Source organism: Triturus cristatus, chromosome 2_1 (assembly GCF_964204655.1).
Source record: "Triturus cristatus chromosome 2_1, aTriCri1.1, whole genome shotgun sequence".
Lineage (NCBI taxonomy): Eukaryota > Metazoa > Chordata > Amphibia > Caudata > Salamandridae > Triturus > Triturus cristatus.
In genome coordinates this window covers 506,643,670-506,668,226 of record NC_140581.1, presented here as the reverse complement: position 1 = coordinate 506,668,226, position 24,557 = coordinate 506,643,670, and the positions used below count along the sequence as shown (strand labels likewise).

The 24,557-nt window shown below is 45.0% G+C and overlaps 2 protein-coding genes across 2 annotated transcripts in view; one reads left to right on the top strand and one right to left on the bottom strand.

Moving 5' to 3' along the window:
* The window catches only part of FAM151B (family with sequence similarity 151 member B), a 520,233-nt gene that overhangs the window by 371,749 nt on the left and 123,927 nt on the right, over positions 1-24,557 (bottom strand). The gene's annotated exons all lie outside the window — the stretch shown is intronic.
* LOC146865566 (large ribosomal subunit protein uL18) lies at positions 1,188-2,209 on the top strand. Its single transcript, XM_085632399.1, has one exon. The coding sequence runs from the start codon at positions 1,262-1,264 to the stop codon at positions 2,153-2,155; it is 894 nt and encodes a 297-aa protein (XP_085488525.1). The 5' UTR covers positions 1,188-1,261; the 3' UTR covers positions 2,156-2,209.

Sequence of the window (24,557 nt, the reverse complement as noted above, 5' to 3'; positions counted from 1 at the left end):
AGATGATGCAATTTGTACCTAAACCCCCTTACAACCTCACCTATGACGAATACCAAGCCATGAAATCACTGGCTATCAATAAGAATATCACGATCAAACCTAGCGACAAAGGCGGGGGTATCGTCATAATGGATTGTGACCAATACAAAACTGAAATAAATAACATGCTTAAGGTCCCTGAGAATTACATCAAGGTTAATAATTACCCTGCACAGAGAATTAAGAGTAATATCCTCGAGATCACTAGAAGAGCACTAGATACGGGTAGTATTTGTAATCAAGAATTTGAATACCTTAATAAAGAACACTTTCAGATCCCCATTTTGTATGGCCTCCCCAAAATACATAAAAGCCTGGATAGGCCCCCATTCAGACCTATTGTCTCTACTATTGGTTCATTGACCGAACCCCTCTCAAAATTTGTTGACGTGTTTCTGGCCCCTTTAGTTAGTAACCTGCCAGCTTTTGTTAGAGATACGGGAGATCTTATTTCTAAAATAGAGGGTATTGAATTTAATCCCCTTACTGACTTCTTGGTTTCGATGCATATCGAGGCGCTCTATTCCAATATACCCCTTACTGGTGCATTGGAAGCTGTTAGCAGTGTCCTAAATGAGGGGACAAGTGATCTTGATAACCTTTTTATTCTTGAGTGCCTTGCTATTGTTCTCAATGAGAACTATTTTGAATTTGACGGAACTGTATACAAACAGACATTAGGCATCAGCATGGGAGCAGCTTGTGCTCCAAATGTGGCCAATCTCTACATGGGGGTATTTGAGAAAAGGTTTATTTACAACGAAGTGGCACCTTTCTCCGAGAATATTACCCATTACTGTAGATTCATTGATGACATCTTTTTTATTTGGAGAGGGATGGAAGAGCAACTTACTGAATTCATTCTTTGGATTAACCTTTGTGATCCACATTTGAAGTTTACATCCAAAACGAGTAACAAAAGAATTGAATTTTTAGATATTTGGATAGAGGCCGTCAATAATCATATTGAAGTATCTTTATACACCAAACCAACGGCCCGCAACACCCTCTTACAATACCACAGCTTCCATCCGCGTAGTCAAAAAGACTTTCCCTTTTAGTAAGTTCCTGCGTCTTCGCAGGAACTGTACCAGTATGCGATCCTTTGAGGACCATGCAGATACCCTTAAAACTAAATTGAAGCTTTTCCTAGTGCTGCGGGGGCCCAGCGTCGGTGCCGTGACTCCCCTGTCCTCGGCAACACGGGACAGAAAAGTGCAAAATGGGGTTTGTGAAAGTTGTCAAGAACAAGGCCTACTTCAAGAGGTACCAGGTCAAGTTCCGTCGGAGGAGAGAGGGGAAAACTGATTATTATGCCCGTAAACGGTTGGTGATCCAGGACAAAAACAAGTACAACACTCCCAAGTACCGAATGATTGTGCGCATTACCAACAGAGATATAATCTGCCAGGTTGCATATGCCAGGATTGAAGGAGATATGATTGTTGCTGCAGCCTATTCACATGAACTTCCCAAGTATGGTGTGAAGGTTGGACTTACCAACTATGCTGCCTCCTATTGCACCGGTTTGCTGCTGGCTCGAAGGATTCTCCATAAATTTAGCTTGGACAAAATCTATGAAGGCCAAGTGGAAGTGACCGGTGATGAATACAACGTGGAGAGCATAGATGGGCAACCTGGTGCCTTTACTTGCTATCTGGATGCTGGCCTTGCCAGAACCACCACTGGAAACAAAGTTTTTGGAGCCCTCAAGGGAGCAGTGGATGGTGGACTGTCCATTCCCCATAGCACAAAGCGGTTCCCTGGCTATGACTCTGAAAGCAAAGAGTTTAATGCCGAAGTCCACCGCAAGCACATCCTGGGACAAAATGTAGCAGACTACATCCGCTATTTGATGGAGGAAGACGAGGATGCGTATAAAAAACAGTTCTCGCAATACATTAAGAACAATGTTGCACCCGACCAGATGGAAGAAATGTACAAAAAAGCCCATGCTGGTATACGTGAGAATCCAGTTCATGAAAAGAAGCCAGCAAAAGAAGTTAAAAAGAAGAGGTGGAATCGTGCAAAACTGTCTCTGGCTCAGAAAAAGGATCGTGTGGCTCAGAAGAAAGCAAGCTTCCTCAGAGCACAGCAGCAAGCTGCAGATAGTTAAAATGATTTTCTCAATTTTCTACAAAGATAAAATGCTAAAAATAAATATATTGAACCCAAAAAAAAAAAAAAAAAAAACTAAATTGAAAAATAGAGGATATCCACATAGGATAATTAAGGATTCCTATAAAAGGGCGAAATACTATAACCGCGACTCTCTTTTGATGCCCAAAAGTAAAAATCCACAAGAGAAACTTGTCTGTGTCACTAAGCATTCTACTTTCAATAACAAATTGCGCCAAGCAATCAACTCATCATGGCACATCCTTAACTCTGGCAATCTACAGACAGATCTTCCCAAACCGATCTTTGCATTCCGAAGGAATATGAACCTTAGAAACATCTTGGTCAAATCTATTATGCCCAATGAAAACCCTATGATCCAACGTTCCATTACGGGTTCCCGAGCTGTCCAGGGTACCCACAAGTGTGGTGGATGCCAGGCATGCCCATTTGTTAAAACCACCCCTACTTTAAAATGGGGTAAAAAGACCTTCACCGAAATGACTAATTGTAGAACGACCAACGTGATTTATTTAACCTTGTGCCCCTGTGGTAAAGGCTACGTGGGGGAGACCGGCAGAGAGATGCGTGTCCGCTTCGGCGAACACAAATCCTCTATTAATACCAAACAGTCAGTAGCTCCTCTTGTCAAACACTGGCTTGAGAAACAGCATCTGATTAAAGATCTCCAATGGCTTATTCTGGAACGCGTTAAAATACCCAGGGACAACAAAACTGAAGCATATAGAAAGAAACGAGAAGTCTTTTGGATTTTCACCCTTCGGACGTTCGATGATGGTCTTAATGAATGCCTCCCCTGGGAAAACGCGATCTACTGAGATATTTTTCGTCATCCTTGTCCAGCGTTTACCTTTATTTTTGTGATAGACTTCTTCATTACCATCTTTTTACAGTAGGGTGCTATTTCATCTTATTACTTGTAGTGTCTTTTTGTAACTTTAGCCAGCCATTATTCTTCACTGACTCTATCCTTCTCTTGGAGTTTCCTAACCCAGACTATCCATGGTTGTCATCAGATAATTATCTTCGTTTTATACGAACTTACTAGATGAGCTAATTTTTTTGGCATTTTTTCATCTGTCGTTGGTATTGTGATAATACCTCTTGTTCTTCTTTATGTGTCGTCTGACTTTTACCTTGTTTGTTATTGTTTTTTTATTCTCTTCTTTGTTTTTCGTTATGAGCTATTATCCATATAGCATTGCTGATTGCCCGTTCCAAGATGGCGACTGCTGCCAGTTCGTATTTTTAAATAAAGATTAGCGATTACATTTGGATTTCGCTATTGTGCAATTACCCTCCGCCTTACAAGGTGTTTTGATTATTAGCTTTGCTTTCACTAGGGCCTCTGATTTCTGTATTTATTTATTTATGGTGTTACTTAGTCATAGTTTCCACTTTAAGATGGCGGCCGTAGAAAACTAGTTTTCCGTGGTATTATAATCTACCACTTTGCTACTTCGGAACTCACGAAATTGCCATCAGGTGAGAATTATTCTGTCTCTCCCGCCTCTACTCTCATCTTACCTTTACTATTTAAGAGGTCTCTCCACTAGAGACTCGTTAGATCCGCCGTTGCTGATATCGACTAGGTGCCGCCCGTGAATCCGTCTCATACGATCCTTTTCTTCTAAAATAAATGCCAAGTAAGCTTTTCTTTAGTATATGTGATGCGCCGCATAGCGGGCTTATTTTCATCTCTTTTTCTTTATATTATCGAAGTGCTTACTTATCAGGGCCTGGCTGTTTCTTTCATAGATTACCCTGATTTAAGGCTGACCTGTGATTCCCACTAGAGTAAGACGGCTTCAATTTTTGTCAGCTATCTCTGGACCTTATCACCTGAAGTTCTTATCTTCGCCAGAACCATTATTCTGCTTTATGTAAGTTCTAGTTATACTCTATTCTTTTAACTAACAATCTAAGAAAGTTTTTCTTCGGTATGCGTGATGTACCGCACTGCGGGTTTATTCTTACCTATTTTCCGTCATATTACCGTAGTGTTTATTTATCAGGGCTCCGTGTTTTTACCTTATAGATTACCCTGATTCAAGGCTTAACCGCGATTTCCACCTGAGCAAGACGGCTCCTTTCTTTGTCAGCCATATCCGATCCTGATGAGCTGAGGCTTTCATTGCTCCCTGAACTTCTATATTGTTCTATGTAAGTTCTATTGATTGGTTGTGAAGCCCCCATTTTAGGGTCCGCATGTTGTGGCGAGTTTCCATTTGCCATATCCTTCATATACCTAATCGCTATCAAAGCCCCCTGAGATTAATTCTGATGCATTTTTCCTATTTAGTCTCGGACATATACTGTCGAACTGGCCGACCACCCTGATATTGATTATCTTTCGAGTTTACCGTGGTTTCAAATTACCCAGAGCCTACCACATTTCCTGGTCTATTTGATCGTGAACTTTTTTTGACATTCAGAAGTGTGTATTGTGTTTTCATTATTCACCCTTTCTCCTAGGGTCACACGATATGGTGTTTCTACATTCCTGTTTGTCACTCTTTCATGGTTGTAGAGTGCTTAACTTCCTTTCCCTAAACTTCTTTTTCTTTATTTATTTATTTATTTATTTAAGCAATTTATTGAGCGCGCAACTACCCGGGGGTGTCTCGGCGCTATAGGACAACTTAAACAAAACAGTCAGGAGAGACAGAGAGTACTATTGGAATAGCCATGTTTTTATGTTCTTCCGAAAAGATAATAGTGTAGGGGCACTTTTGATATGAAACGGAAGTTTGTTCCACAGTTTGGCTGTTGCCACGACAAATCTCCTGTCGCCCCAGGTGGCTTTCTTGGTTCTAGGAACCCTTAGCAGCTGATAAGAGCTAGAACGTAAGTTCCTGCTGGGTCTGTACAGGCAAAAGCTTTTCTTAAGGAATTCGGGTCCTGAGCTGTGGATTGATTTATAGGCTATACATAATGCCTTAAATTAGTCCTGCTTTTGATGGGTAGCCAATGGAGCTGTTGTATGACTCCTGAGATAGGTTTGAATTTGGGAGTGCCTGAGAGAATCCTACCTGCGGCATTCTGTACCATTTGTAATTTTTTCAGGACTTTTTCTTGTGCATTAATAAGAAGTCCATTGCAATAGTCTATTCTAGACATGACAAGGGTACTAACAAGAGTTTTTCCTGCGCTAGGAGGAAGAAAGGGTAGAAGCTTCTTTATCATTCTGATGGTGTAGAATGAGGATGAAGTGATATAATTAACGTGTGGCATGAATGATAATTTATTGTCAAATAAAACTCCAAGGTTTTTGACTCTAGTGACCGGAACCGGGGGGGAGCCTAGTTCCTCAGGCCACCAGGAGGTCGACCAGCTGGGGTGTGGCTTTCCAAAGATCATCACCTCCGTTTTGTCGGAGTTTAGTTTCAGACAGTTTTTTGACATCCAAGTGCAGATGGTGGACATTCCTTTTTTGAAATTTTTTGCGATTGAATTTCCATTTTCGTATATTTCTATAACGATCTGGGTGTCGTCACCATAAGATGAAAGTCGCAGGTCGTGTGATTTTATGATTCTAGCAAGGTCTACAACATAAAGATTAAACAACGTAGGGCTCAATGAAGAGCCCTGGGGGACACCACATGGTTGGGAAAAGGGAGGAGAGAGAAAACTGCCCAATTTTACTTGTTGTGATCGATTGGCTAGAAAGGAAGCTAATAAGGCCTTGGCTCTGTCTTTAATCCCTATGGCTGAGATACGGTTAATTAGGATTGAGTGGTCCACCGTATCAAATGCTGCTGAAAGATCCAGCAGCACCAAGACTGCAGCTCCACCCTTATCCATAGTTGTTCGTATTTCATCAGCTGTTTTGATGAGAGCTGTCTCAGTTCCATGTCCTTTCCTAAATCCGAATTGGGTTTCATCTAAGCAGTTGTTGTTTTCGATGTATTCGGCCAGCTGAGTGTTCATCACCTTTTCTATGATTTTTGCTGGCAGAGGGAGACCTGCTATGGGTCTGTAGTTGCAACAATCAGAGGGGTTAAGGTTAGGTTTTTTTAGGAGAGGTCTGATTACTGTTTCTTTCCAGATGGAGGGGTATATTCCTGTTTCAAACATGGAGTTGCAGATTTTGGCCAATTCTGGGGCTATAGTTTCTGAAATGAGTTTTATTATATTGGGTGGGCAAGGGTCGTTGGGAGATCCGGATTTGGATTTAGAGATGAGGTCAGTTATGTGTTCGTTTGTGATTTTTTTAAATTCTGAGAAGGAGGGAGAGTCGTCCTGGATGTTGTTTTGAGATGTTGAACTATTGTTTGAAGAAGGGTCAATGTTGGACATAGTGGTTTGTGCAGAAAAACTGGAGTAAATGTCCATGACTTTGTTTTGAAAAAAACTGGCAAGATTATCACAGAGGATTTGAGTTGGTGCTAGTGACGGGGGTGTGTCTAAACCTGATAATTTGGTAACAACTTTGTAGAGTTGTTTCGTGGAGTCTTGGGAGGATTCGATTTGATTAATGTAAAATTTACTTTTTTCCGTTATTAATAGTTTTTTGTAGTTGGAAAGTGCTTCCTTGTACTGAGTTTTAGTTGTGTTGTCGTAATTTCTTTGACTATTTGTATATAATAATCGCTTCCTTTTATTGTTTTTCATCTTTCCAATTAATTTGCGTGTTAACTCTCCTTGGTGTATTGGCTCCCTTTAAATATTTTGTTATTGTGTATTTTGTATATTGTAGTGTATAAAAGGATAACATAGATATCTCTTCCTCCACAGATTACACTTTCGAGGCACAGAAAGTCAATTCTTTTTTGTCAATTATGAATGATTGTTTATGTGTTATGATTAGTTGACTTTCTTTTGTCCTTTGAAATGCCATCAACGCCCTGAAGAAGGAAGGCTCCGAAACACGCGTCGGCGTACCTGTTGACAGGCCAAATTGTCTGCTTGTCTTTTTCTCTTTTGTGTGTATTTTTTGTATGGTCTAAACATTCATATGGTATTTTGTTTGATTTTTTGCACTGACTGTCATTTTTATGTTTTGTTTATTTGTCTGTAAATTGTATTGCCTCGTTGATTGTAGCCTGACGAATAGCTGGCTATTAATGAATATCTTTGAAATACAAAAAATATTTTAAATCATGTATGTGTAAACAAAAAATTGATTAATAATTCTATATTTTTATAATAAAAAAATGCAAGAAAAAGCTATATAAAAAAAAAATTTCTTCTGATTTCTTCTGTGGTAATGGGGATGTTATCCTTTTAATAGGGGTTCATTTTCTGTATTTTGAACTGTTTAATCCCTGCTTACTTACCCCACTTTTGTAGTACAGGGACCCTCTGAAGTTTATATTGGTTTATCAAATAGTTTACATTCTAGCAGGTTAATTACTGTTAATACATGTCCTTCAACTTACATATTGCATAGTGATAACTTACTCCCTCTGCAGTAAATATTAATGATGGTATAGACGAGGGCTACTCACCATATAGTCCACCTGAGCTTTACATGTGGGCCCGGGTGAACAACAGCACCGGGCTTCTATTTACTTGTTTAAACACTAATATTAAAAAATCTGCTACACAAAGGTGCAAATCCTCTAAAACTGAAACAGCCAAATATGTTCATACAAAATCATTGAGATATTGATAATGCCTAAATACTCCTTCAACCGACTAGCATAAACATTAGTATCATGTAGTATCAGTAGATTCAATTTCAGATTTAGGGGAGGCCTTTCTTACTGAAGAAAACAGGCTACCCATTCAAATTATCATGAGGAAAACTACAGAAAACACTTTCAAAGCAATACAACAGTTTTTCTTAATTTCGGCCATGACTCCTTTCTACAAAAATCTAACAAAACAAAATTTAAAAAAAGTAAAACGTGTACTATATGTGACGTCAATATCTTCAAAAATCAATAAGTCACAGATTTAGTTCAAACAATGTTCATATGAAACCTGCAATCTTCGACTGATACCTAAAGCAAAGTTCAAAATTAATCTTTAAGCAAAGAGTCAGACTAATTAAGGAATTAATGTATGGACGTTTTTAAGGAAACTTCCAAAAACTAAACAATTCGAAATCTTGTCTTCAGCTCTCCATCAAAAAAATTATTATTCAGCATTTGTTTTCTTCATCTCAATTTACAACAAGTTCATGGAAGCTCTGGCTCGATCCTAGCCAAGTAAGTCCATTCAGGTACTAAATACTTTTTACTCAGGACTCTCACTTTTGCAGCTCTGATTCCCTGTGACTCATATCTGCTTCTGCTTGCTCTAACTCTTGCTTTGTGTTTTTTTCCAACTGTTTAGAGACTGCGACTCTCTGATGCTTTTTGCCATCCTTTCACGCTCTCAGTCAAACAATCTTGTAATCACCTTTAACCTTCAGACCTATTTGTGACAACTGCTACACCTTCTTCACGTGTCAAATAATCTACGCAGTTTTAAACTGGAACAACTTGATCTTCCATGTGAGTTTTTGAAAACTTTGACTTTTGTATACACTCTTGCTGAATGATTTTGCTCAGTTGGCTGTCACACACCTAGTGCCTCTTCTACTTTGCTTTCTTGTGCCCCCTCTTGATCCATGTAGCAAACTCGAGTTTGACACTGTGAATCAGTGGTAGGTGTCACCAATTCATCATCTGCAGTCTTCAAACTCTTCGTGTGAGTTGCATTAATCCACTGAGAGAATCCTGCACACTTCACAGCAATATTTGTCCCACGGATAAACTGGTGGGGTCCATGTCACCCATCATCCAGGCAGCTTTCTCACGTGCTTCTTCACCACAGTATACAAAAGAGATGAATGGAACGCTTGAATAAATCTCAGCCACTGGTAATTACTCAGGGCACCATCCCAGTTCAACGCTATTTAGTACACCATGCACCTCAGTGTGGATACACACCCATGCAAATCAATCTTCACCCTGCTCCAACTAGATGTCCAGGCAGTCCAGCACGAACTCCGAGGTCACCACAATCCAGTCACCAGGAACCAGTTAATGGCTCAGCTCCTCACTTGATAACGCTGTTGTCCATTTTACCTTATCAGAAATAGGTCACACCACATCTGCTAAACGTTTACAGTAGTCCAACACAAGATCATCAGAAATGTTTATAAGTGCTGCAGTAAGAAACCCAGGAACTTGCAGCATTTGCCTCCTGAGAACCCACAAGGGTCAAGACATCATATTAGGGCTGCTTCTTATACTCATCAATGCCAATGGCAAAGCATCTGTCCATTTCATAAATGTTGATTAACACATCTTTGACAGCATTGACTTGAGAGTTCTGTTTGCTCTTTCAACTACTCCAGATGCTTCTGGTTGATAACTATAATAAAAATGTTGATCTGTTTTCAATGTACTGAGCAGAATTCTCATCAAATCGTTCTTAAAACGAATCCCTTTATCTGATTCTAAAGAAGCTGGCAAACCGAATCTGGAGATCAACTCCCTCAAGAAGAACTTATCTACAGTGAAGCTCTTGCATCTCCTAGTCAGAAATGCATCCACAGAGAACAACTAGAATGTAACGTAAACATTATGTTTGGTTGGGGCATGGCCAAGATGGCAGCCACAGTGGACGCTCCCTGAGGAACCCTGTGCCGGGCCTGAACATCATCCTGCTATTAAGGCGTTACTGATCCCCTGGCGAGACCGCTGACTATTGACGGCGACACCAGGACACCCTGGAGGGTGTGATTCCCGACCTCGGCCCGCAAAGTGACCAGAGCGGACCAGGGTGATGTGCTTAGCCTGTGTTGGAAATGCTGCCGAGACCCGCAACGCTGCGGGCTGGGGCTCATGGACGCCCGCTGTTGGATGAGCTGCGGAAGCTGGCATACCCGACTGTCGAAGGACGGCACTGCGGTATCTATCCTGTGCTGGTGCCGTGTCCTGAGCGTCTGCTGAGAAGCACCCCGCTGCTATGGGTAGGCCATTGGCTAAAGCTTGGAAACTGGCCTAGCCAGCCTGACCGTGCCTTGGTGGACGTGCAGGCACCGTAGGGGCTGTTTCCTGACAACGCTCTGGCCCCCGCCTCTTGAGCCTGTTGAGTGGAGGCCTCTCCCGAATGAAAATTTACTCTGGGCCCAGGATCAGCCTATGAGATATGCACGATGGGGTCTGCTAACCCCTGCGTTCTCGCAACTTTGCCCATGGGACTGGCTTGACGTCTAGGGCTTGTGGTGTGACCCATAACTACCCCTGGCTGGCATCCCTCCACCTCCAGCATTGAAAGCCCAGAGCCCAAGCTCACACTGGCATGGACTGTGTTTATGGTGACTGGGACCGGGCTGGGCCTGCTTCATATTGCATACCTGTCACATCATTCTACCCAGGGTCGGCCACAGCCACGAAGAGGAATAGTCCACACAACGGGACCAACACCTAACAGAGGCTCTTAGGGGGGCCCGCTGCCTTCTGTGTTGCGCTGAGCTGCGCAGCACTTAATGGTACTGGTTGTCACTTCCTGTGTGGAGGGGCCCCACGCCTACCGGGCCTGGTTCGACGACCTACCACTTGGAAACCCTTGGCTGCCTGGAGGTGCCTAGAGAAGCGGCCAATAGGTTGCCGGGAGGTCTCACGTTGGTGACTGGTCTTGAGGTGCTGCTGCGAGCTGTGGGCTTTGCTGTGGGGGCCACTGACTGGGTTTCCTACTGGGGTCTACAGGACTGTCCTCTGAGGGGCTGCTGGAACTCGGACACTGACTGTGCATCTCCTATTGTGGAGGACCTGCCTGCTTTGACCCGTGACCACCTGTGGGGGTAAGCTGGGTGGTACATTACATGCTACGGGGCCTTACAATCTGGGGACTCGCGCTTCAGTAAGAGCTGCCCTCCCCCATCTCTGGACGCTTTGGAAAGCCCATGGACAACTGGGGGGAGCCAGCAGGGTCTACTGCCATTCCCGCATGGGACCTTCCCCTCTGCACTGTGCAGTCTTTTGGCGCACTACATGAACTGATCCGCACGAGACTCCTTGCTTGGGCTTCCTGCCTGGTCGTGCCTGTGGGCCTCAGTATCGGAATGTAAAACCATCAAGTACGCTGAGGATCCTGTAGATATCAAACTGTGGCGCGCCGGTGGTGTAAGGGTTCAGGGACCGGCGACAGTGCCGAGGTCTGTGAGCGGCTGCTGTAGTTGGTGGACTACTCTTCTACCCTGTGGCTCTTGCCTTGTCATTTGTAGGGGACCGCATTCCAGACTATTTGCATCTTTACGTCGGGTTGTGGCCCTCCTGGTTGTACTGAAACTCGTCTTGTTGCCGCGCCCGGTCGCCTGTGGGGACACTCCGATGTCTTATGCTCAGATGGGGTGGAACAGGTCCAGCAGGTCGGCGCATTGAGAGGCAGGCACAGAGACACCCTCATCATATACCAAACTCCACACATGAACACATTACAACATCTCAAAGAGATGGTCCACAAGCAAAGTATTACATTCTATTTTGGAAAGTAAGATTGATACCGTGTCCCTTGACATGGGCCTCCTGCGTGTGGAACACCGCAAGCTGTCCAATAGAGTAAATTAATCAGAATCGACAATAGGCCAGCTGTCCCCTTCGGTAAGTAAACTTGGGAACGCAATTACTGAGGCCTACCCTGACTATACTTTGTAGGTCCTACTGCAGCGTGACTCTTATATGAAAGTCACACAACGTTTGCACGACCTGCAAATTTGTTATGCGCTCTTGTTTTCGGCGAAACTTAAGGTTACCGATGGTGACTCCTTTCCTATATTCACCAAGGATGTCTGGACCTGGCTCCGTGCAAAGAGCCTTACCCGCACTGCTGACACCACATGCGAGGATGACACCTAGGTAACACCTAAACCTCGATGTCGACGCTGCAGGATGTAGCACATTTGCCCAGAACCAGAACAATCAGCAGTGGAACAGGCACAAGTGGTGGAGATAGCAGCGCATCACCATCATGCAAACTCATTTGATGTCCTGAGAGAATAGCCATCTGAGGACTCCTGCTCTGAGGCCTGTGTTTCAAAATCCTCACTAACCCTCAGCACCGCAGCCCCCAACGTCACGCCGAGATCAGCTGATTACCTCCTCGGACTAATAACCACAGGGTGCTGACTGTGCTTTCTCTCTAGCTACCCGTCCTGCAGGGGTTTCAGGTGCCACTCTTCTCTCCATGCTTGTCGCACCATGGGGGTTGCCCCCTGTCTCCATCGACCATGGGCCTTGCCACAGGATACTGCGGTCTTGCTCTTAAGTCATGTCCTACCACTGTTCCCATGTGGACTGTTGCTTGTACTCACTTTTCCTTATGTGATGGGATTGGCGGGGCGCTCTCAAGCGAGTCTGCTTCCAATGATCCTGAGGTAATGCATTTGGTGCATGTGGTGTTATGCTAAGCGCCTTTAGGTTTTAATGTTCCTTATGTGATGGGACTGGCGGGGCGCTCTTAAGGGAGTCTGCTTCCAAGGATCCGGAGGTAATGCATTTGGTCTTATGTTGAGAGCTCTCAATTTGTGAGTCTGATCGCAGATGAATAAGGCGGCTTAATGTTTACCGCCCCTTTACTTTTATAGTTTTCCCTAATGAAAGCATGAGCGTTCAACTTAATGCGGCAGTATAGATGCCATACATTAATGAAAAGGATGGCGAACGCTCCTCGCGTAATAGGTTTAATGTTACTTCCTGAAGCTAGATCATTGCCTTAGGAATTATGGTTTGCTTTACAAGCCAAAGGATATAGTAGATTGCTTTGAGTTTTACAACATTACAGGCTTCGGATCAATTGGGAACACGTAAGGGTTGTACATGCAATTCAGTACTCAGTGCCGTAGAGGCAGCATATACATTGGACCCAATTCCAAACTGTTTGGAACTTCATTAGATGGCTGAAAGCAATGCCTTGGCCTGGATTATAAATACATTAGGTAACACTGTTGGAAGCTGTGGTAGGGGCATTGTCATTCGATATGGAGGAATGAAGTATGCAGGGATTGGAACAGTATATTATGTGTCAGTGTTTGGCTTCGGGGGTTTCAGCAAGAACATTCATACAAAGCGGGACAACATGGCCTAGAAAGCGTCCTCTGGTGAATGTACCCGATTTAGTGAAAAATCTTTTGGGACTACGAGGGGTGTGTGCCATGGCCAGTAAGCCAAGTACTGCTAGTGGGCCTGTACCGCCAGCATTGCGACCCGCCGGGGTAGCCCCTTTTAAAGATGTATGTCAGACCTATCATTGTAGGGCCTGCTCACACTGTTGGTAAATTGCCATGTTGGTCCATACCTTCATTTCTTTACATATAAGTTATCCCTTCGGTAGGCTACAGGATTCCACATTGGGCGACATTATTTAGTTACTGAGTTATGCTTAGCATGTTAAGCAATTTCTTTACATAGTTGTGAGGTCAGGCCCACTAGGCACTGGCCTCAGGTGAGGGTCACTTAAGTATATTCTTTACACGTATGACGTCAAAAAACAGTACTTCCCAGGCCTTGTTGTCACACCATCAAGGGTATCCGTGTGTGCGGTGTGGTGGTACATAGGAAGTAGGGGTCTGGGCGAAGAAGCCCTAGACACCATGTGCAGTGGAAGTGAGCTGTAGGAGGGTGTTATGTCACACAGTGCATCTGCCCCGGTCCGCTTATACACGTAGGCCCTGGATTCCGGTGTCTGCTCACAGTGTCTATACACCCTCATGCGCATACATGTAGGCACAATGATGTATTCGATCACACGGTATCTCTGCACCCATGTGCCGGTGCACTTGTACCTTGAATGGCCGTGTGGCATCACACGGTACCGTCGCTCCCCTGGTGCGTGTACAATGCGGCATTATATGCCTGGGGTTTGTCATATTGTACCTATGCACCATTGTGCATGTGCACTTACACAGTGCCATGTATGTGCGGGTCGCACATTACTGACGGCCTTGGGCCTGTGAAATAATCAGGTTATACCTGGGTTGTGTCACGCTGGACCAACTCCCTGGGGCTGGTTCACATTTGGGGTATTTGGGGGCCTATGTTGTCAGACCCACGCAGTATCAATGCATCCGTCGGCCGGCAGATTATGGGGCCTGGTGGTGTCACACCTAGAGACAGGTGTAGTATCGGCAGTATTAACGCTCCCCTTTACGTACAGATGATGGGTCCAGCGGGCGTCAGAACAGTACCTATACACTTTAAAGCCTGGGGTGTGGGAAAAAGGGGGGGGGGTACAGTCTCACGAAGTAGCACTGACTTGAGAATCGTTTTGGGCATCTGAAAGCATAAGGCACTAATCATTTATCTTTGATTTTCGTTTATGTACGACTCGATCCACGCCTGATGCCTGGGAAGTGCTATACACCGCTAGGACCGCAAGAGGTTGACAATCAAGGGTACCGGTGGATCCGGAACGTAAGTGGCAAGCGACGGCATCAAGTGGGATGGCTCAATCGGTGCTAGCATAAGACAGTGCTCCCTATGCATTATAGTTGAAGTGTATAGTTGTCACCCATTTGTTGTTGCCATTTGTGGTAAGTCGGCAGTACGCTGCCTTACAGGTGTATACCTTGACAGCTGCACATGCATTATGGTTGAAAGGTATAATTGTTGCCATTTGTGTTATGGTAGCAGTACGCAGCCTTGAAGGTGTATACCTTGACCTCTTGTCCGAATCACTGGTATTAAGGACAGAAGCGACACATCCATTCCCGTGTCATGGAACGGTTAGCTGCCATTACGGCGCCTGTGCACGCTGGCGCCTTTCAGGGCGGACATTGCGCAGTGATGCGATGCTCCGTGTAGGAGGATAGGCTGGCACAGAGCCTATCCCAGAACATAGTGCTCGGGTGCAGGTAGTTCACGGTTTACCTGATGTGCTTAAGGGAGAAGTGTGGGGCCTGTGGGGCACTCCTTGGGTAGCCTTCCAATGGTATAGTTTCACCGGCAATGTTAGCATTGTCTGGGGCGACGTGATTACCCGGCGCACCGCGAGGCTAAGAAGTCAGGCCGGGTAGGGGCTCCAAAACAGCATGTTGCGTCCCTATGAGTAAGCCAGCCCTAGCATTATTATCCTGCAACTGGGGAGTGACCGGGACAGCGGTCACTGTGTGTTGTGGGGATGCTCCATATTGGGGGCTGCAGCCAACACAGAACCTATCCTAGAACATATTGGTTCGGTTACGGTAGTTCATGAGTCCCCTGGTATGCTTATGGGAGAGTTTGGGAGCCTGTGGGCGCTATGTGGTTAGTACCCCAAGAGTATAGTTACATCGGCAATGAATATCAGGGGCTGTGAGTGGCCGGTTAATTCAGATGGTTAGAGCGTGGTGCTAATAACATGCGATCAATCGAGACCATTTAGTGGCTCCAAGACGGTCTGTCAATTTTTGTCTGATTCAGTCAGCCCTGGCATTGTTATCCTACACTGGGGGGAGGGGGGTTGCGGACCGTACGCCTGGGTAGAACAGTAGGAATACTTCGCATGGAAATGGGGAAGTTGACACGTCTATGCCCGGGGTACACCTCAGCATAGATTCCAGAGATTCCAGTACAGAGGAGGCTAGCTAGCGTTTTTACACCTGCAGACTATACAGACAAAGAACTGAGTAGGGTGGTTTCCAAGTATCTTTCCATGAAAAACGACTTGATAACATTAGGCAGAAGGGTCTTGATTGAGGACATATTCTCCGGGGTTGGCTGGTTAGCAAAGGAGTGCCAGGGCTGCAGCTTAGGTTGGTCACAGTGGACACCCAGAATTTAATGGAAGGGGGGGGGGAACTCTGTGAGGGCGTTGAACAACTCGGTAAAAAGGGTCAACAATAAAATAGGGGAGCTGTTCAGATCTCCTAAATTACAACACAGGGGGGGAAGCACATGGGTGAGTCAGGGGCGAACTGTGCTTCATAAAAGTCGTGGTCCACTTGACTAGGTTAGGTAATGAAATAGTGTTGAAAATTTCATAGCTTGGCCAGGGAGTTTCAGGGAGGGGCATGACCTTTCTGAGTGACAGGATGGGGGGCGGGGGGGGGGCAGATAGTCGGGCAACTATGCTGGCCTGTGGCGGTAAGGTCATGACTGGTGAGCAGTAAATTTAAGGTCCTTAGGGGGCGGCGCCATTCTCGGATGGGGTCGCCCAGGAGGAGGGACAAGGGGTCTATCCTATAACTTCAGGGGCGGTACATCCGGTTGGCTGGATGGGTGCGGGGAAAGGGGGGAGTCACGCTTTCTTTAGGCTGGTTGGCCACCCCGCACTGGCATGGACGTCATTAAATGGCGCAGAGTGCATGACCCTCCAAATTGGAATGGAGTTCAAGGAACGTATGGGGGTAGCCGGGGGGGGGGGGGGGAAGTACCCTCTCGGTAAGCGGGCCCTCTGCGCATGCGCAACTCCTACGGGAGGGCGTGGCTAATTGATAAGGATCTGACACCGGTTAGCGACCTTGCCGTAGGCCCAAATAGGATACGCAGGAAGTAATTAATGTATGATTATGTCCAGATGTTAGATTCGGATAGGAAAAACTATGTATTAGAGATATGTTTAAGGTTAGCCATCGGATATCTGTGCATATGAATTGTAATCAAATGTCGTGTTATGTTTCTGCGTATAATTGTGTAAATAGTGTTTATTTCAAAATTTTAATTTTGTTTTCATATTTTAATAAATACGGCCGGGGGTTGTACGACCCCCGCCTCCAAAGAAACTCCCTTCTCATGTTTATCATTAGAAATGTGGTTATGCGCAAGGGGGTGGGGGAGATTCGGTAGTCCCAGACCATATCACGCAGCCACCAGCAGCCTGGAAGGTGAAAGGGTAACGTACTGAGAGCACCGGGCGAGGCTGCGGTGCAGGGCACACCACGAGAGATGCTGGTTCAGCAAGCCTGCGGTACAAAGGCTCGAGGGTGCCGATCACTCAGGAATATAAACTCACTCTGAGGACCCCTGGAAACACGGCGACCGAGGTGGCGCAATAGCCAATTACCAAAGGTACGACAGCAGTGCAGAGGCGAGGTCTTAGAGGAGCAGTGACCCGGAGTGCTAGCGGTAGCAACTAAGATCTGTCTGCGGCCCCAGATGTGTGCCTGCTGAAAGACCTCGGGTGCTAAACCCAAGAGGTAGTACACTGCTCCCTACATTTTGGAACGTAATTTTAACTTAAAGACGTTGTTGGCCTGTGAACACATGCACCTAGTGGACCCCAAGTAATTTGTGAAAACGAATTGGCCTGCATGCATAGGGGAGGCAGTATTGGAGGCTCCTGTGCCTTGGAGAGGGCAGTCGACACCAGGGAACAACAATGACCGCCAAAGACAACACGGCCAGGATGGCGAATGTTTGAGGAAGGCCTAGCAATTGTTAGTGTAGGTCCGGTGGGTGCAGACATTGTGATCTTGGCACCAGAGAGAAATTGCCCACAACCAAAACGGTGAAACGACGGGGGTGTGAGAGGAGAATATTGGAGGGTATAGCAGGAATGGTCAGCAACACCCAACGGGCACACAAGAGTAATTTGTCCCGAATAGTTGGCGGAGCAATGTGAGCCGTGAATTACCATAAGGACAACCTCAGAATCCTCTTGGGTCCAAGATGGCTGGAGGAAGAAGTGGCAAATCGACCATGCAAGCCAAACTAGATAAATACGCCTGGCAAAAAGGATCGGGCCCGAAAGAGAAAGAGGCAGAAGAACTGCCAGAGAAACAGCAAGTGACGGATGACTCGTCACAACTGACCCTTAAAGATATAATGACGGCCATTACAACGGTAAGAACATCGTTGGAAACTAGAATTGACTCTGTCCCCACTGAGGTTTCTCTAATACGGGCGGATATGCGAAATATGAGCACTAGAATTTAAGAAGTGAAATCAACTACCAGCTCCATAGTCAAAGACACGTCGGCTCTCAAAAAGCAGATGACTGGACTGCAGGCCCATAATGAATGGATGGAAGCACAGCTTGATGAGTATGAAGGGAGGTCCAGACGGAATAATGTACGAATCCTTGGAGTGCCGGAACGTGCAGAGGGCAGGCGACGGACTTGTTCGTTGAGGAGCTGGTTAAAACCTACTTACAGCCCACAAGACTATAGAAATTCTTCACGATCGAATGGGAGCACAGGGTGCCAGGAGGTAGACCTAAACCCGGAGCACCCCCAAGGACCATAGTGGCAAGAGTTTTCAACTACAGGGACAGGGATATCATATTGCTGATGGCTCGAACAGCCCCGCCAATCGCATTTGAAAATAGCAAGGTGACCTTTTTTCCTGACTTTATGCTCAAAGTCCATCGTCAACAGCACAACTTCTTCGAGGTAAAGAAGGCCCTGCGTGAGAAGGGGATCAAATATGCAATACTCTTCCCGGCCAAGCTGTGTGTGGAAAGGAAAAGTCTGGTTCTTCAGTACTCCTGAGGAAGCTTGGGACTGGTTCGAAGGAAGGCGCACAGTGGGAGAGAGAAATCACCAAAGTCAGTGGGACAGACCGGGACAGTCCCGAGTGGAGCAAGATGCAGGTGATGGAGCAAGGACTCATAGAAAAGAGACTTGCTCAGAAGCAATCCGCTTCTTTAACTCACTAACAAGTAATTAAAATTGTTTCATGTTAAACTATGGCGCACCACATGAATACGCGGGTTAGTGAAGATTTCTTATGTGTTTACTAACATAGATACCATGACCGAAGGACTAAAACCGCTTTAAACGAGAAATCTTTATTGCGCATGCGTTAACTACATCTACGTAGGAGGACGTGCTATCGCTTGAAAGGAAATTCTTGCGCATGAGCAGAAGATATTAAAATGGAGTCTTGAAGACTCGCGTGCATGGCATCAGCTTGGCTGAAACGAAAACAGGCTATTCTACTAACGCTAATGCGGGAAAAGTATTTGCAAGTAAGGGGGAATAGAGTAGAGGTGGGTGGTATACAGTGTGACCACTTTATTTGTGAAATTGCAATTTGTCTTTCTGACTTTATCACTAGTGTGCATTTGGGCCTCATGTATAACTGAATAAAGCGGAGTAATAAGAAGACTACGCATGTCCACTGAAAGTTAACCCGGAGTGATGACTTGGATGTTGAATGGGAGCCAAGGACACAAGTGATATACTCTGGGAACGGATGGTGAAGAGTTCAACGATGAAGACTTGCATTCAGAATGTTAATAAATTGTTGCAAGAGAAATATGAATGCGTCTGGGAACTAAAAATTATGAATAAAAAATAAGGGGATGGGTTTGCGAACAATAGTTGAACTAATTTTAATGACATGTAAACATGGTGTGATGGAGCTTCCCCCCTTGTCTGACCAATCATATTTCGTATTTTTACGATATTGAAACTTTAGTGGGTGGAACATGAAGAACGAAAGGTATAATTAAGATAGCTTTAGTTAGTTAGTTAGCAGAGCTCGGGATGCTGTCCGTGTAGCAGGAGATGCTGTTGCTAGGAGAGATGCTACGAGATGCTGATGAAGAGCTGAATGCAGAACTTGAAGAAGAAATTTCTATCCTAATATAATTGGGTTAGATCAGAAGTTCACGGAAGAATTTCGAGGAGGAAGAGAGTGACAGAGAGGGGTGCGGCGCAATCGTCGGTATTCTAGAGAGGTCAACTATCCTGTCCTAAATCCTGTCCTGAAGTCTTTGTCGCCTGAGCTATCCTGGGGGACCTTTCCAGCCCTTTGGCCAGTCGGTTGGTCTTTCCCACCATTCTTGGTAACTATAATTTCACGTTATTTGCAGATGTTCTTTTCTCTCTGTCCTCTCACTTTCATAGCATTAGTTATTGTGCGAGTCCGAAGTATATACTTGATGTTTAATCAATTGAGTTTTCTCTCCTAAGAATGATGGTGACTGCACTGTATTTTTTAAATGGTTCACATGTATTCAATTTAGATAAAGATTTAAAACTTTCCTGAGTCTGTGGTTATTTACTTCCAGGTATAGAAATGTTAGAATGATGTTCATTATCACCATCAACTAGTTCAACTAATGGTCCATCGACCAGAGGAAAGAACTTTTTGATCAGTGAAGGGTTAGGCTGAGATGAATACGAGGTATCAAATAACTAATCCTGATTATTGAGGAAAAGTATAGAAACTTCAACTAGACCCAGCGGTCGGTCGACTCAATTGTGTGTTTATGGGCCCAGGTGAGTATATGTTAATAGAGTATCTGTTGTTGGTACACGGCTGGATCAGTTTTCTGGTAGCAGAGGTATGGTTATTATTGACTAGTTGGGTGATAAATATTGATTATTGATTTATGTTTAACAAAAGAGTTAGCATCTTGTTATATGTTGTCCAGAATTCCGGGAAAATGAATAGCGGGTGGTGACAGAAGCCACACTGCAGTGAGGTTACTCGTCTGTTGGAATAATACTGAGAAGCTACATAGGGCTGGCCGTATTAAACAAGGGACTATTTCGTATAAAAGTTGAGTATGAGTGGTAGCAGAGGTGAAACTTTGGCCTTATTTCCCAGTAGGGGTAACATTGAAGGAGTAACAGGTTCTCCCGAGCTTGAATGAAGGGTACACAGGGGTTTTACTTGCAGTAGAAGAGAAGTATTTCTGAAACTCAAGAGTAAGTCGAAATCTATCCTTTGTTTAGTGGAACAGACAGAGTAGCGAATGTTTTTATGTTGTTATTAACGAAGAAATTAATGAAAAGTATTAAGAAATAAGTTGTTGTATAACCTTGTGAAGAGGGGGTCAGTCGCCGGAGTTGTACTGACGTCACAGAGAGCCGCGCTGGGATTGGTTGAAACAGCGGGCGTGAGACAGAAGCAGATTGTAAAGGAGGGGTCAGTAGTAAGAAGTGGATGCTGACGTAGCAGAAAGACCGCGCTGGCATTGGTCAGACCACTAGTGAGAGTCTGAGCCTAATTGGTTGATAGATAGAAGCCGCGCTAGGATAGGTGAGAAAAGAATTGTATGTTGAGTCCTGATTTGACTGCGGGTGTGAGTCGTGCTGACATTACCTAGAAGATATACTGAAGACTCTTTCCTATATCGTCCATCTGAAATGTTTGGAAGACGAAAGAAAATGACATTAATGAAGAAAATAAAAAAATTCTTTAAGAAAGACAAGCCTGTGTTGACTAGAGAGGGAATTCCTACTCCACCACCTAAGACGCCTGCTTCATTTATGATGCTGGAGAAAGGATATCACACATGTGTATGGTTGGAAAATTGGGTGAAATATACAAAAGGTGATGGCGTTTTGGCTTTTCCGGATCATGGTACTTTTAATTTAAAGATACTTCAGAATTTAAGAGATAGAACGAATATGTTAGAACCAAATCCTAGAATGACAAAATATTAAGCTTGGAAGAATGGGAGATTGAGGCATTTGATCGTGAAAAATTCAGAAGTGGTCGGAGATTTTGCCTAAACATCCGTATGAGTCAAGTAGAGATCAAATGAAGCGTTGAAGCAGAGCTGTAGTATCAGAGGGTTTATATCCAGTGTTAATGGCTGAAGAACAGTCGGGAAGCAAGTGTAGGAAGAAAACAAAACACATGAATGTGACAGGATATGGTGAATCAGCTGACGAATTGTTGGAGGAAATCCTAACTAAAAATCCTCCACCGTACCAAGAAGGACCCAGTAGAGTTACCCCAAGTGCACCGGTAATGGGAACACCCTTAATTCCTCAAATTGTACATGATACATCAGTTAATAGGGTGCCTCAAGATAAAGAAAGAGAAGAATTGAATAAAACTAGGGAGGAAGTAGAAAATAAGTTAATTGAATTTAAATACTGAAGCTTTGACAGTACCAGTAACTATAGGTCCTGTTATCCCATTATATGGAGATAAAATGAGTTGCCCAAACCCTCAAGCTGTAACAATTCCTTTGAATAATCCCAGAAAAGAGGTAGTAATATCTGATGATCAGGCTAGTAAGTACGATTCAGTCATTTCATTAATGGACCTTCCAATAAGGGAACCTTTAATTGAAACTCCGAAAAGAGTCATGCACGGAAATTGGAAAGAAAGAGGGTCTATAGTACCTGTAGGAACTAGAGGCTCGACAGCGGTCACTCCAGAAGATTTGGAAAGATGGGCACAGGGAATAGAAAAACTAAGCTCAACACCAAATATCATAGATATTTACAGATTGAAGGTGGAGTTGGAAGAGATGATAGCTGGAAATGTGGGAATAGAAAGGTTGAACCATTACAATGGTGAGGAGTTGTTGTTTATATGTAGGAACACAACAAGAAATGCAAGATTGTTTCATGAGAGATACTCAGAGGTTGCTTCAGAGACTGGAGTAGAGATAGGGAGATCAAAATTATTACAGAAGCCATATCAAGTAGAGTTTACTGACAAAGATTTGGAGAATATGAATGTGACTGGTAAAAGACTACAGATAAAAGAGTTAATGAACATTTTGCAGAAGTGGGGAGATATTGACAAGTGGAGGACTAGGTGGACAAGAAAGAAGAAGGATGCACAAGCAAAGGAAGCATCATTTGCATTCTTACTAAACGAATCAGAAAAAGCAGAGAGATTGTGTCCCATGAGAGAGGTTCCTGGTGGTGGATATGTTCATGTTCCATGGAGCAGACAGGATATTTTGTCATTTACAAACGATTTCCCTAGGTTGAGAGAGAAACCCGTTGAATGGTGTTGGAAAACCACTCCCACACTAGAAAGGGTGGTGGTGGTCTTCCGGACACACTGTGGTAGCTTGGCTCGAGTGGTCAGGAAACAGGCGCAGTGCTAAGCATACAATATACCCATACAAGAACCATGCGTGCATCCGTTCCAAAAACGACTCTACACCGTAAAAATTATGAAAATATTCTTTCTTTATCTTTTTCTCTTAGTTGCTGATTGGAAAAATAAATAGGTCAATCACAATATACAAGTTTCAATTAGTGCAGGTCAAATAAATATTGGCTGTTTGATGAAATAAATAGGGGTGATCATAAATAACAGGGCATAAATACAAGTGCAATATATACAGACAATTAAATACTTTGAGGCAATAAATACTGTACCAATAAATATTGTACACCAACAAGTCCTGTGGACCTATAAATATAGTGCAGCAATAAATAGATAAAAATTCAATAAATACAGTATCCCCAATAAATAATTACAAGTATACAGCAACCCTCATATAATCAGATGACACTTCACTTCTTAAGGGCTGATATGGCCCAGGCACAGCTTGTAGGGTTGTGGAAGGCTTGAGGGGGGAGGCTACTCCCTGGCTGGGACAAGGCTGAGGCCTAAACTGAGGTAGATCAAAGGGGGGAAATACCAATGCCCTGGCTTTCTCTCTCCACACAACCTCTCTAGGTTAGTCCCAGTTCACCCCTTGCACAGTCAGGTTGGTTTCAGCACCTCCCTAGCCCCTTAGAGCAGTCTCTCAGGTCTCCACAGGGCCTTAGGCGCCCTCTACTCCACTTACTGCCCTTTTTCTGATGTTCCGACGCCGCTGGAGTCGTGTCGACGCCGTGAGGCGGTTCCGGTTCGGTCTCGGCGGCCTCGGCACAATGTCAGTTCTTTGACGACGCCGGTAGGCGGTTCCGGTCCGATGTCGGTGGCCTCGGTTCGATCTCGACCTCCGATTCGACGGCGTCGGGCAGTCTCTTCACGATGTCGACTTCGGGCGGCTCCGGTCCGATGGCGCTCTCGGCTCCGATGACGTCGGCCGGCCTGGCCTCGATGTCGACTTCCGGCGACTCCGGGGTGCGATCCTCACCCCCGACCTCCGGTGCTCCTCCTCACAGGCTCCGGGCGACTCCGGAGTGCGATCCTCACTCCCGACCTCCGGTGCTCCTCTACCTCGGTCTCCGACGACTCCGGAGGGCGGACTTCACTCCTCCGATGACGCCGCTCGCTCGACCTCGGTTCACTTCCTCCTCGACCTCTGGTATTCCTCACGACCTCCGTCGGCGCCCTCTCACGACCTCAGGCGGCTCCGGGTACGACGTCTGCTACTTCAGTCAGCGCCGCTTCTCCACCTCGGGCTCCAGGTCTTCAGGCTACTCGACGCCTGACTCCAGGGAAACCAGTTCTCAGGTCAGGATCTTGCTGCTTTCTGCTTCTAAGGCCTGTTCCTGCTGTTCAGGTCCTTAGGATGAGTTTTTCTGTCTTCTTCCCACACAGGGCTATAGGCTGGGATCCATCAGTAGGGACAAGTATCAAGGGTGGGTTTATGGACCCCACTCCAGGCACAAGTTTCCACCCCTGCTGCTTCACTCCTTCCTCCTTCACTGTTGTGCTCCTCTCTCTTCACCAGTCAGGTGCCAACTGCCAGCTCCAACTGCCAACACTCTGTCTTAACCTCCCAACATTCTAAACGGTCTCCAACTGTCACAGAGTTCTGGAATCTCCTGGAATGTTCTGGAAGGTGCTGGTAGGTTCCAGTGGATGCTGGTGATGTCACAGGTGGCCACCATCTTGTGCTCCAGGCCCTCAGACAGAAGT

Coding starts and splice junctions, on each gene's coding strand:
- LOC146865566 (XM_085632399.1), top strand. CDS start 1,262: ATGGGGTTTGTGAAAGTTGTCAAGAACAAGGCCTACTTCAAGAGGTAC.